At 39.7% G+C, this 13,549-nt stretch overlaps 1 protein-coding gene across 1 annotated transcript; it reads left to right on the top strand.

Moving 5' to 3' along the window:
* Positions 1-11,280: 11,280 nt before the first annotated feature.
* Positions 11,281-13,549, top strand: LOC137180477 (B-cell receptor CD22-like). The gene is made up of 5 exons (XM_067585869.1): positions 11,281-11,284; positions 11,920-12,180; positions 12,383-12,470; positions 12,588-12,645; positions 12,933-13,549. Exons 1-5 carry the CDS (start codon positions 11,281-11,283, stop codon positions 13,023-13,025), a joined length of 504 nt encoding a protein of 167 aa, XP_067441970.1. The 3' UTR covers positions 13,026-13,549.

Raw genomic sequence — 13,549 nt, 5'->3', positions numbered from 1 at the left:
AATTTATCAAGCTGGATCACTCGGAATTAAACTGTGTGGATGGTGTGGCGCTGCATGTGTGACCTCTATTGGCCAGCCACCAATAAATGTGAATAAAGACTCATAAGATATCTTTCTGTTTTTCAGATGCTCCAAAGCTTCCTTCTGTGTCAATGAGTCCCTCTGGTGAGATAGTGGAGGGCAGTTCAGTGACTCTGACCTGTAGCAGTGATGCTAACCCAGCAGCTAAATACTCCTGGTACAAGAAGAATGTAAATCCAGACCTTCAACCTCTCAGTAAAAAACCACAGCTTGTCTTCAGCTCCATCCAGTCTTCTGACTCTGGAGAGTATTACTGTACAGCCGAGAACCAACTGGGGAAGAAGACATCTGAATACATCTTTATTGATGTGAAATGTGAGTGAGAAAAAGCAACATGCAGCTAATGGACTTGTCAACCTTGTTAAACTTAAAAAAAACTCCAAACATTTCTGATCATGTCTGCTTTCTTAAGCTTTGACAGCTTCACATTCAGTCTGCTGCTGTAGTTCACTGAGCAGCTCCAATACAACATGTTATAGTAATGCAGTCCGTCCTCATTTTATAATTAATTAATTTTAATACATCTCCTCCAGATGCTCCAAAGGTTCCCTCTGTGTCAGTGAGTCCCTCTGGTGAGATAGTGGAGGGCAGTTCAGTGACTCTGACCTGTAGCAGTGATGCTAACCCAGCAGCTAATTATACCTGGTACAAGGACAGCCGAACAGTGACTCAAGGACAACAGGGAAGTTATCATTTCACCTCAATCAGGTCTGAGGACAATGGGATCTACCACTGCAAGTCTGAGAATCAATATGGACAGATCAACTCTTCATCTCTAATTATAGATGTACAGTGTAAGTACAAAACATTAGAAAATTAATATTTACCACTTATTGCAATTCCTACTCTTTCTACTACTACTAAAAAAGGCGGCAAGGCAGCTGTGGTTCAGGAGGTAGAGCGAGTTGTCCATTTAACAGGATGCGGTGGTTGAATCCCCAACTCCTCCTGGCATGTTGAAGTGTCCTTGAGCCAGATACTGAACCCTAAATTGCTCCTGATGGTTGTGCCTGAACCCTGGATGGTAGTTTGCCATCATCAGTGTGTGAGTGTACGCTTGAATGTGAGTGTGAATGGGTGAATGAGCAGCAGAATGATTATGAGGTACGTTGGATAAAAGTGCTATAGAAATACCCTTTTTTCCTGAAATGCGAGGGGAGCACAAGCTTAAATTCAAGCAAAAATTTCCCAGTATAACAACATTTAGCAATTTTGGTGATGGTAGTGTAAAAATGAAAAACAATAGTTGCTTCAAATATTTAATAATAATTAAGCTTTGTGGCTGGTGGGGTGCTGAACAAAAGCTCTCTATTGACCGAGCGCCACTGCTATGCTCCACGTTGGGATTTTTGGTTACTTGCATTACCACAAATGTCAATGACATTGTGATTGAGGTTTTCTATTCATTGAACAGAATATTCCAGTTTCTCTTCTGCTTTCTGTTGCATGGATGTAAAGGTCAAGAGAATACAAAACAGGTTCATTTTTATGTTCATTTCATATTCTATAATTTCATATGTGAAGTTATATCAAAATGCTTAAAAAGTAAAAACTAATTCATTTACTCATTTAAAACCTTAATAAAAACTTTATCAAGCTGAATCACTCTGAATTAAACTGTGTGGCTGGTGTGGCGCCGCATGTGTGACCGCTATTGGCCAGCCACCAGTGAATGTGAACAAAGACTCATAAGACGTCTTTCTGTTTTTCAGATGCTCCAAAGCTTCCTTCTGTGTCAGTGAGTCCATCTGGTGAGATAGTGGAGGGCAGTTCAGTGAATCTGACCTGTAGCATTGATGCTAACCCAGCAGCTAAATACACCTGGTACAAGAAGAATGTAAATCCAGACCTTCAACCTCTCAGTAAAGAACCACAGCTTGTCTTCAGCTCCATCCAGTCTTCTGACTCTGGAGAGTATTACTGTACAGCTGAGAACCAGCTGGGGAAGAGGACATCTGAATTCATCTTTATTGATGTGAAATGTGAGTGAGAAGAAACAACATGCAGCTAATGGACTTGTCATCCTTGTTAAACTTAAAAAAACCCAGACATTTCTGATCATGTCTGCTTTCTTAAGCTTTGACAGCTTCATTTTCAGTCTGCTGCTTTAGTTCACTGAGCAGCTCCAATACAACATGTTATAGTAATGCAGTCCATCCTCATTTTATAATTAATTCATTTTGATACATCTCCTCTAGATGCTCCAAAGGTTCCCTCTGTGTCAGTGAGTCCCTCTGGTGAGATAGTGGAGGGCAGTTCAGTGACTCTGACCTGTAGCAGTGATGCTAACCCAGCAGCTAAGTATACCTGGTACAAGGAGAACCAAACAGTGACTCAAGGACAACAGGGAAGTTATCATTTCACTTCTATCAGGTCTGAGGACAGCGGGATATACCACTGCAAGTCTGAGAATCAATACAGACACATCAACTCCTCATCTCTAATCATAGATGTCCAGTGTAAGTACAAAACATTAGAAAATTAATATTTACCACTTATTGCAATTCCTACTATTTCTAGTACTACTAGACAAGGGGGCAACGCAGCTGTGGTCCAGGAGGTAGAGCGGGTTGTCCACTAAACAGGATGTGGTGGTTTGATCCCCAACTCCTCCTGTCATGTTGAAGTGTCCTTGAGCAAGATACTGAACCCTAAATTGCTCCTGATGGTTGTGCCTGAACCCTGGATGGTAGTTTGCCATCATCAGTGTGTGAGTGTACGCTTGAATGTGAGTGTGAATGGGTGAATGAGCAGCAGAATCATTGTGAGGTACTTTGGACAAAAGTGCTATAGAAATACCCTTTTTTCCTGAAATGCAAGGGGAGCACAAGAGTGTGAATGGGTGAATGAGCAGCAGAATCGATGTAAAGCGCTTTGGATAAAAGTACTGTAGAAATACAGCCATTTACATTTTTATTTAGGCCCTTTTTTTCCTGAAATGCGAGGGGAGCAAAAGCTTATATTCAAGCAAAAAATTTCCCAGTATAGCAACATTTAGCAATTTTGGTGGTGGTAGTGTGAAAATGAAAAACAATAGTTGCTTCAAATATTTAGTAATAATTATGCTCTGTGGCTGGTGGGGTGCTGAACAAATGCTTTCTATTGACTGAGCGTCACTGCTATGCTCCATGTTTGGATATTTGGTTACTTGCATTACTACAAATGTCAATGACATTTTGATTGAGGTTTTCTTTTCATGGAACAGAATATTCCAGTTTCTCTTCTTCTTTCTGTTGCATGGCCGTAAAGATTAAGAGAATACAAAATAGGTTCATTTTTATGTTCATTTCATATTCTATAATTTCTTATGTGAAGTTATATCAAAATGCTTAAAAGGTAAAAACTAATTCATTGACTCATTTAAAACCTTAATAAATAATTTATCAAGCTGAATCATTCTGAATTAAACTGTGTGGCTGGTGTGGCGCCGCATGTGTGCCCTCTATTGGCCAGCCACCAATGAATGTGAATAAAGACTCATAAGATGTCTTTCTTTTTTTCAGATGCTCCAAAGCTTCCTTCTGTGTCAATGAGTCTATCTGGTGAGATAGTGGAGGGCAGTTCAGTGACTCTGACCTGTAGCAGTGATGCTAACCCAGCAGCTAAATACTCCTGGTACAAGAAGAATGTAAATCCAGACCTTCAACCTCTCAGTAAAAAAACACAGCTTGTCTTCAGCTCCATCCAGTCTTCTGACTCTGGAGAGTATTACTGTACAGCCGAGAACCAACTGGGGAAGAAGACATCTGATTACATCTTTATTGATGTGAAATGTGAGTGAGAAAAAGCAACATGCAGCTAATGGACTTGTCAACCTTGTTAAACTTAAAAAAAAACCCAAACATTTCTGATCATGTCTGCTTTCTTAAGCTTTGACAGCTTCACATTCAGTCTGCTGCTGTAGTTCACTGAGCAGCTCCAATACAACATGTTATAGTAATGCAGTCCGTCCTCATTTTATAATTAATTAATTTTAATACATCTCCTCCAGATGCTTCAAAGGTTCCCTCTGTGTCAGTGAGTCCCTCTGGTGAGATAGTGGAGGGCAGTTCAGTGACTCTGACCTGTAGCAGTGATGCTAACCCAGCAGCTAATTATACCTGGTACAAGGAGAGCCAAACAGTGACTCAAGGACAACAGGGAAGTTATCATTTCACCTCAATCAGCTCTGAGGACAGCGGGATTTACCACTGCAAGTCTGAGAATCAATATGGACAGATCAACTCTTCATCTCTAATTATAGATGTCCAGTGTAAGTACAAAACATTAGAAAATTAATATTTACCACTTATTGCAATTCCTACTCTTTCTACTACTACTAGACAAGGTGGCAAGGTGGCTGTGATTCAGAAGGCAGAGTGGGTTGTCCACTAATCAGCATGTGGTGGTTTCATCCCCAACCCCTCCTGGCATGTTGAAGTGTCCTTGAGCCAGACACTGAACCCTAAATTGCTCTTGATGGTTGTGCCTGAACCCTGGATGGTAGTTTGCCATCATCAGTGTGTGAGTGTACGCTTGAATGTGAGTGTGAATGGGTGAATGAGCAGTAGAATCGATGTAAAGCGCTTTGGCTAAAAATACTGTAGAAATACAGCCATTTACATTTTTATTTAGGCCCTTTTTTTCCTGAAATGCGAGGGGAGCAAAAGCTTATATTCAAGCAAAAAATTTCCCAGTATAGCAACATTTAGCAATTTTGGTGGTGGTAGTGTGAAAATGAAAAACAATAGTTGCTTCAAATATTTAGTAATAATAATGCTTTGTGGCTGGTGGGGTGCTGAACAAATGCTTTCTATTGACTGAGCGTCACTGCTATGCTCCATGTTTGGATTTTTGGTTACTTGCATTACTACAAATGTCAATGACATTTTGATTGAAGTTTTCTTTTCATGGAACAGGATATTCCAGTTTCTCTTCTTCTTTCTGTTGCATGGCCGTAAAGGTTAAGAGAATACAAAATGGGTTCATTTTTATGTTCATATCATATTCTATAATTTCATATGTGAAGTTATATCAAAATGCTTAAAAAGTAAAAACTAATTCATTGACTCATTTAAAACCTTAATAAATAATTTATCAAGCTGAATCACTCTGAATTAAACTGTGTGGCTGGTGTGGCGCCGCATGTGTGCCCTCTATTGGCCAGCCACCAATGAATGTGAATAAAGACTCATAAGATGTCTTTCTGTTTTTCAGATGCTCCAAAGCTTCCTTCTGTGTCAATGAGTCCCTCTGGTGAGATAGTGGAGGGCAGTTCAGTGACTCTGACCTGTAGCAGTGATGCTAACCCAGCAGCTAAATACACCTGGTACAAGAAAAATGTAAATCCAGACCTTCAACCTCTCAGTAAAAAACCACAGCTTGTCTTCAGCTCCATCCAGTCTTCTGACTCTGGAGAGTATTACTGTACAGCCGAGAACCAACTGGGGAAGAGGACATCTGAATACATCTTTATTGATGTGAAATGTGAGTGAGAAAAAGCAACATGCAGCTAATGGACTTGTCAACCTTGTTAAACTTAAAAAAAACCCCAAACATTTCTGATCATGTCTGCTTTCTTAAGCTTTGACAGCTTCACATTCAGTCTGCTGCTGTAGTTCATTGAGCAGCTCCAATACAACATGTTATAGTAATGCAGTCCGTCCTCATTTTATAATTAATTAATTTTAATACATCTCCTCCAGATGCTCCAAAGGTTCCCTCTGTGTCAGTGAGTCCCTCTGGTGAGATAGTGGAGGGCAGTTCAGTGACTCTGACCTGTAGCAGTGATGCTAACCCAGCAGCTAATTATACCTGGTACAAGGAGAGCCAAACAGTGACTCAAGGACAACAGGGAAGTTATCATTTCACCTCAATCAGGTCTGAGGACAGCGGGATATACCACTGCAAGTCTGAGAATCAATATGGACAGATTAACTCTTCATCTCTAATCATAGATGTCCAGTGTAAGTACAAAACATTAGAAAATTAATATTTACCACTTATTGCAATTCCTACTATTTCTAGTACTACTAGACAAGGTGGCAAGGCGGCTGTGGTTTAGAAGGTAGAGCAGGTCGTCCACTAAACAGGATGCGGTGGTTGAATCCCCAACGCCTCCTGGCATGTTGAAGTGTCCTTGAGCCAGACACTGAACCCTAAATTGCTCTTGATGGTTGTGCCTGAACCCTGGATGGTAGTTTGCCATCATCAGTGTGTGAGTGTACGCTTGAATGTGAGTGTGAATGGGTGAATGAGCAGCAGAATCGATGTAAAGTGTGTTGGTTAAAAGTACTGTAGAAATACAGCCATTTACATTTTTATTTAGGCCCTTTTTTCCTGAAATGCAAGGGGAGCAAAAGCTTATATTCAAGCAAAAATTTCCCAGCATTGCAACATTTAGCAATTTTGGTGGTGGTAGTGTGAAAATGAAAAACAATAGTTGCTTCAAATATTTAGTAATAATTATGCTTTGTGGCTGGTGGGGTGCTGAAGAAATGCTTTCTATTGACTGAGCGTCACTGCTATGCTCCATGTTTGGATTTTTGGTTACTTGCATGACTACAAATGTCAATGACATTTTGATTGAGGTTTTCTTTTCATGGAACAAAATATGCCAGCTTCTCTTCTGCTTTCTGTTGCATGGCTGGAAAGGTTAAGAGAATACAAAATAGGTTCATTTTTATGTTCATTTCATATTCTATAATTTCATATGTGAAGTTATATCAAAATGCTTAAAAAGTAAAAACTAATTCATTGACTCATTTAAAACCTTAATAAATAATTTATCAAGCTGGATCACTCTGAATTAAACTGTGTGGCTGGTGTGGCGCTGCATGTGTGCCCTCTATTGGCCAGCCACCAATGAATGTGAATAAAGACTCATAAGATGTCTTTCTGTTTTTCAGATGCTCCAAAGCTTCCCCCTGTGTCAGTGAGTCCATCTGGTGAGATAGTGGAGGGCAGTTCAGTGACTCTGACCTGTAGCAGTGATGCTAACCCAGCAGCTAAATACACCTGGTACAAGAAAAATGTAAACCCAGACCTTCAACCTCTCAGTAAAGAACCACAGCTTGTCTTCAGCTCCATCCAGTCTTCTGACTCTGGAGAGTATTACTGTACAGCTGAGAACCAGCTGGGGAAGAAGACATCTGAATACATCTTTATTGATGTGAAATGTGAGTGAGAAAAAGCAACATGCAGCTAATGGACTTGTCAACCTTGTTAAACTTAAAAAAAACCCCAAACATTTCTGATCATGTCTGCTTTCTTAAGCTTTGACAGCTTCACATTCAGTCTGCTGCTGTAGTTCACTGAGCAGCTCCAATACAACATGTTATAGTAATGCAGTCCGTCCTCATTTTATAATTAATTAATTTTAATACATCTCCTCCAGATGCTCCAAAGGTTCCCTCTGTGTCAGTGAGTCCCTCTGGTGAGATAGTGGAGGGCAGTTCAGTGACTCTGACCTGTAGCAGTGATGCTAACCCAGCAGCTAATTATACCTGGTACAAGGAGAGCCAAACAGTGACTCAAGGACAACAGGGAAGTTATCATTTCACCTCAATCAGCTCTGAGGACAGCGGGATATACCACTGCAAGTCTGAGAATCAATATGGACAGATTAACTCTTCATCTCTAATCATAGATGTCCAGTGTAAGTACAAAACATTAGAAAATTAATATTTACCACTTATTGCAATTCCTACTATTTCTAGTACTACTAGACAAGGTGGCAAGGCGGCTGTGGTTTAGAAGGTAGAGCAGGTCGTCCACTAAACAGGATGCGGTGGTTGAATCCCCAACGCCTCCTGGCATGTTGAAGTGTCCTTGAGCCAGACACTGAACCCTAAATTGCTCTTGATGGTTGTGCCTGAACCCTGGATGGTAGTTTGCCATCATCAGTGTGTGAGTGTACGCTTGAATGTGAGTGTGAATGGGTGAATGAGCAGCAGAATCGATGTAAAGTGTTTTGGTTAAAAGTACTGTAGAAATACAGCCATTTACATTTTTATTTAGGCCCTTTTTTCCTGAAATGCAAGGGGAGCAAAAATTCTATTCAAGCAAAAATTTCCCAGCATTGCAACATTTAGCAATTTTGGTGGTGGTAGTGTGAAAATGAAAAACAATAGTTGCTTCAAATATTTAGTAATAATTATGCTTTGTGGCTGGTGGGGTGCTGAAGAAATGCTTTCTATTGACTGAGCGTCACTGCTATGCTCCATGTTTGGATTTTTGGTTACTTGCATGACTACAAATGTCAATGACATTTTGATTGAGGTTTTCTTTTCATGGAACAAAATATGCCAGCTTCTCTTCTGCTTTCTGTTGCATGGCTGGAAAGGTTAAGAGAATACAAAATAGGTTCATTTTTATGTTCATTTCATATTCTATAATTTCATATGTGAAGTTATATCAAAATGCTTAAAAAGTAAAAACTAATTCATTGACTCATTTAAAACCTTAATAAATAATTTATCAAGCTGGATCACTCTGAATTAAACTGTGTGGCTGGTGTGGCGCTGCATGTGTGCCCTCTATTGGCCAGCCACCAATGAATGTGAATAAAGACTCATAAGATGTCTTTCTGTTTTTCAGATGCTCCAAAGCTTCCCCCTGTGTCAGTGAGTCCATCTGGTGAGATAGTGGAGGGCAGTTCAGTGACTCTGACCTGTAGCAGTGATGCTAACCCAGCAGCTAAATACACCTGGTACAAGAAAAATGTAAATCCAGACCTTCAACCTCTCAGTAAAGAACCACAGCTTGTCTTCAGCTCCATCCAGTCTTCTGACTCTGGAGAGTATTACTGTACAGCTGAGAACCAGCTGGGGAAGAAGACATCTGAATACATCTTTATTGATGTGAAATGTGAGTGAGAAAAAGCAACATGCAGCTAATGGACTTGTCATGCTTGTTAAACTTAAAAAAAACCCAAACGTTTCTGATCATGTCTGCTTTCTTAAGCTTTGACAGCTTCACATTCAGTCTGCTGCTGTAGTTCACTGAGCAGCTCCAATACAACATGTTATAGTAATGCAGTCCGTCCTCATTTTATAATTAATTAATTTTAATACATCTCCTCCAGATGCTCCAAAGGTTCCCTCTGTGTCAGTGAGTCCCTCTGGTGAGATAGTGGAGGGCAGTTCAGTGACTCTGACCTGTAGCAGTGATGCTAACCCAGCAGCTAATTATACCTGGTACAAGGAGAACCAAACAGTGACTCAAGGACAACAGGGAAGTTATCATTTCACCTCAATCAGGTCTGAGGACAGCGGGATATACCACTGCAAGTCTGAGAATCAATATGGACAGATTAACTCTTCATCTCTAATCATAGATGTCCAGTGTAAGTACAAAACATTAGAAAATTAATATTTACCACTTATTGCAATTCCTACTATTTCTAGTACTACTAGACAAGGTGGCAAGGTGGCTGTGGTTCAGAAGGTAGAGCAGGTCGTCCACTAAACAGGATGCGGTGGTTGAATCCCCAACGCCTCCTGGCATGTTGAAGTGTCCTTGAGCCAGACACTGAACCCTAAATTGCTCTTGATGGTTGTGCCTGAACCCTGGATGGTAGTTTGCCATCATCAGTGTGTGAGTGTACGCTTGAATGTGAGTGTGAATGGGTGAATGAGCAGCAGAATCGATGTAAAGTGTTTTGGTTAAAAATACTGTAGAAATACAGCCATTTACATTTTTATTTAGGCCCTTTTTTCCTGAAATGCAAGGGGAGCAAAAGCTTATATTCAAGCAAAAATTTCCCAGCATTGCAACATTTAGCAATTTTGGTGGTGGTAGTGTGAAAATGAAAAACAATAGTTGCTTCAAATATTTAGTAATAATTAAGCTTTGTGGCTGGTGGGGTGCTGAAGAAATGCTTTCTATTGACTGAGCGTCACTGCTATGCTCCATGTTTGGATTTTTGGTTACTTGCATGACTACAAATGTCAATGACATTTTGATTGAGGTTTTCTTTTCATGGAACAAAATATGCCAGCTTCTCTTCTGCTTTCTGTTGCATGGCTGGAAAGGTTAAGAGAATACAAAATAGGTTCGTTTTTATGTTCATTTCATATTCTATAATTTCATATGTGAAGTTATATCAAAATGCTTAAAAAGTAAAAACTAATTCATTGACTCATTTAAAACCTTAATAAATAATTTATCAAGCTGGATCACTCTGAATTAAACTGTGTGGCTGGTGTGGCGCTGCATGTGTGACCTCTATTGGCCAGCCACCAATGAATGTGAATAAAGACTCATAAGATGTCTTTCTGTTTTTCAGATGCTCCAAAGTTTCCCCCTGTGTCAGTGAGTCCATCTGGTGAGATAGTGGAGGGCAGTTCAGTGACTCTGACCTGTAGCAGTGATGCTAACCCAGCAGCTAAATACATCTGGTACAAGAAAAATGTAAATCCAGACCTTCAACCTCTCAGTAAAGAACCACAGCTTGTCTTCAGCTCCATCCAGTCTTCTGACTCTGGAGAGTATTACTGTACAGCTGAGAACCAGCTGGGGAAGAGGACATCTGAATACATCTTTATTGATGTGAAATGTGAGTGAGAAAAAGCAACATGCAGCTAATGGACTTGTCATCCTTGTTAAACTTAAAAAAAACCCAAACGTTTCTGATCATGTCTGCTTTCTTAAGCTTTGACAGCTTCACTTTCAGTCTGCTGCTTTAGTTCACTGAGCAGCTCCAATACAACATGTTATAGTAATGCAGTCTATCCTCATTTTATAATTAATTCATTTTGATACATCTCCTCCAGATGCTCCAAAGGTTCCCTCTGTGTCAGTGAGTCCCTCTAGTGTGATAGTGGAGGGCAGTTCAGTGACTCTGACCTGTAGCAGTGATGCTAACCCAGCAGCTAATTATACCTGGTACAAGGAGAACCAAACAGTGACTCAAGGACAACAGGGAAGTTATCATTTGACCTCAATCAGGTCTGAGGACAGCGGGATCTACCACTGCAAGTCTGAGAATCAATATGGACAGATTAACTCTTCATCTCTAATCATAGATGTCCAGTGTAAGTACAAAACATTAGAAAATTAATATTTACCACTTATTGCAATTCCTACTATTTCTAGTACTACTAGACAAGGTGGCAAGGTGGCTGTGGTTCAGAAGGTAGAACAGGTCGTCCACTAAACAGGATGCGTTGGTTCAATCCCCAACCCAGTGTTTGAGTGTACGCTTGAATGTGAGTGTGAATGGGTGAATGAGCAGCAGAATGATTATGAGGTACTTTGGATAAAAGTGCTATAGAAATAGCCTTTTTTCCTGAAATGCAAGGGGAGCACACGCTTAAATTCAAGTAAAAATTGCCCAGTACAACAACATTTAGCAGTTTTGGTGGTGGTAGTGTAAAAATGAAAAACAATAGTTGCTTCAAATATTTAGTAATAATTAAGCTTTGTGGCTGGTGGGGTGCTGAACAAAAGCTCTCTATTGACCGAGCGCCACTGCTATGCTCCACGTTGGGATTTTTGGTTACTTGCATTACCACAAATGTCAATGACATTTTGATTGAGGTTTCCTATTCATGGAACAGAATATTCCAGTTTCTCTTCTTCTTTCTGTTGCATGGCCGTAAAGGTTAAGAGAATACAAAATAGGTTCATTTTTATGTTCATTTCATATTCCATAATTTCATATGTGAAGTTATATCAAAATGCTTAAAAAGTAAAAACTAATTCATTGACTGATTTAAAACCTTAATAAATAATTTATCAAGCTGGATCACTCTGAATTAAACTGTGTGGCTAGTGTGGCGCCACATGTGTGCCCTCTATTGGCCAGCCACCAATGAATGTGAATAAAGACTCATAAGATGTCTTTCTTTTTTTCAGATGCTCCAAAGCTTCCTTCTGTGTTAGCGAGTCCATCTGGTGAGATAGTGGAGGGCAGTTCAGTGAATCTGACCTGTAGCAGTGATGCTAACCCAGCAGCTAATTATACCTGGTACAAGGAGAATGAAGACTCACCAAAAGCATCAGGACAGATCTTCACCATCACTGATGTCAGACCTGAACACAGTGGGAATTATTACTGTGAAGCCCAGAACAGAAGAGGACATCATAACTCCACCTTATATCTGACTGTTGGATCAGGTAAGTTATGCTCATTGACCTTCAGACACAGACACACACACACACACAGACACACACACACACACACACACACACACACACACACACACCCATACACACACACACACACACACACACACACACACACACACACACACACACACACACACATACTGAACATATTGATAAGCCAGATCTCCTTTCTTTTGGTCTGAATTTTCAGGAAAATCAATAATTAATATGAATATCATCTGGGTGATTCTGGTGGTCCTGATTCTGATTGCCCTGCTTCTCTTGAGTCTGTGGGCAAGGTAAAGCAATGAAAAAGAAATACGTTCTTTTGTGTTCTTATTAAAATATACTTAGAGTTTTTAAGTCTTGAATTTCATTTTGTTAAATATGTCTTGTTTTTGTTTGATTCAATCCAGGAAGAAGAAAACTTTGAGCTCCACCACTGAAATGAATGAACCTGTAGAGACTATAGAGGTGAGAGAGAGACCTTATTGACAGAACTTACCCTAAAGTACAGTTATGATCACTTGACTTATAAATGCACTCAAACACATTCATATTGTCAACATGAAGCTGTGAAGTGAATTTATATTTAAAATACAACTGAGAAGACACCCAATGTATATTTCACCTGAACATAATTTTTGCGTTAAATAATTCAGTTTTAAACACAATTTAATACATCTTTAATACAATCTAATTATATACAAGTTTTATGAATGAGGTCCATTAATCCTCATTTTGTTATCTCTCCCCATCAGTTGGACTCTTCTCCTGTGTATGAGGTCTCAGACTTGCAAGTCGTCACTGCAACACAGACAGAAGACACAGAGGAGCAGGAAGACGTGGAGTAAAGTCCAGTCAGGCTGGAGCATCATGAAAAAAAGGCCAATATCAGATTCATAGTTACAGTTATGAGAAGTACCTCCCCTAAATTTTATCTGATTTTGTTCTGATGCAGTTGAACCAGAGGCTGGACTCACCTGATGGAAGCAGAAAGTAGAGTGTTTTGTCTGAACTAATGCAAGCTTAGTTTTCTCTGTAGAGTTAGTTATATTACAGATATTTAGGATTAGAGCTGTTTTGCAAACTATTATTTTAAATGTGTACATGCTGTAATTAATCACTTTTGAGGAATCCTGATTATCTTCCTGTTCAGTTTACTGTATATTTTCACACATGAAACATTATCTCAGTTTTATCACACTTTGTTGAATGTCACATTATCCAGATATTGCAGTGGCTGATATACAATAAACAGACAGCTTCCACACTGTAGTTGGAAACATGATTTCAGTTCCCTCTCACTGCTGCAGAGGGCGACAGTGTGCAAAAAGTTTCAGCTGAGCAAATTGTTTCTGTGTTTATTTTTCAGAAT

Source organism: Thunnus thynnus, chromosome 3 (genome assembly GCF_963924715.1).
Source record: "Thunnus thynnus chromosome 3, fThuThy2.1, whole genome shotgun sequence".
NCBI classification, from domain to species: domain Eukaryota; kingdom Metazoa; phylum Chordata; class Actinopteri; order Scombriformes; family Scombridae; genus Thunnus; species Thunnus thynnus.
This window is presented reverse-complemented; position numbering and strand designations above follow the sequence as displayed.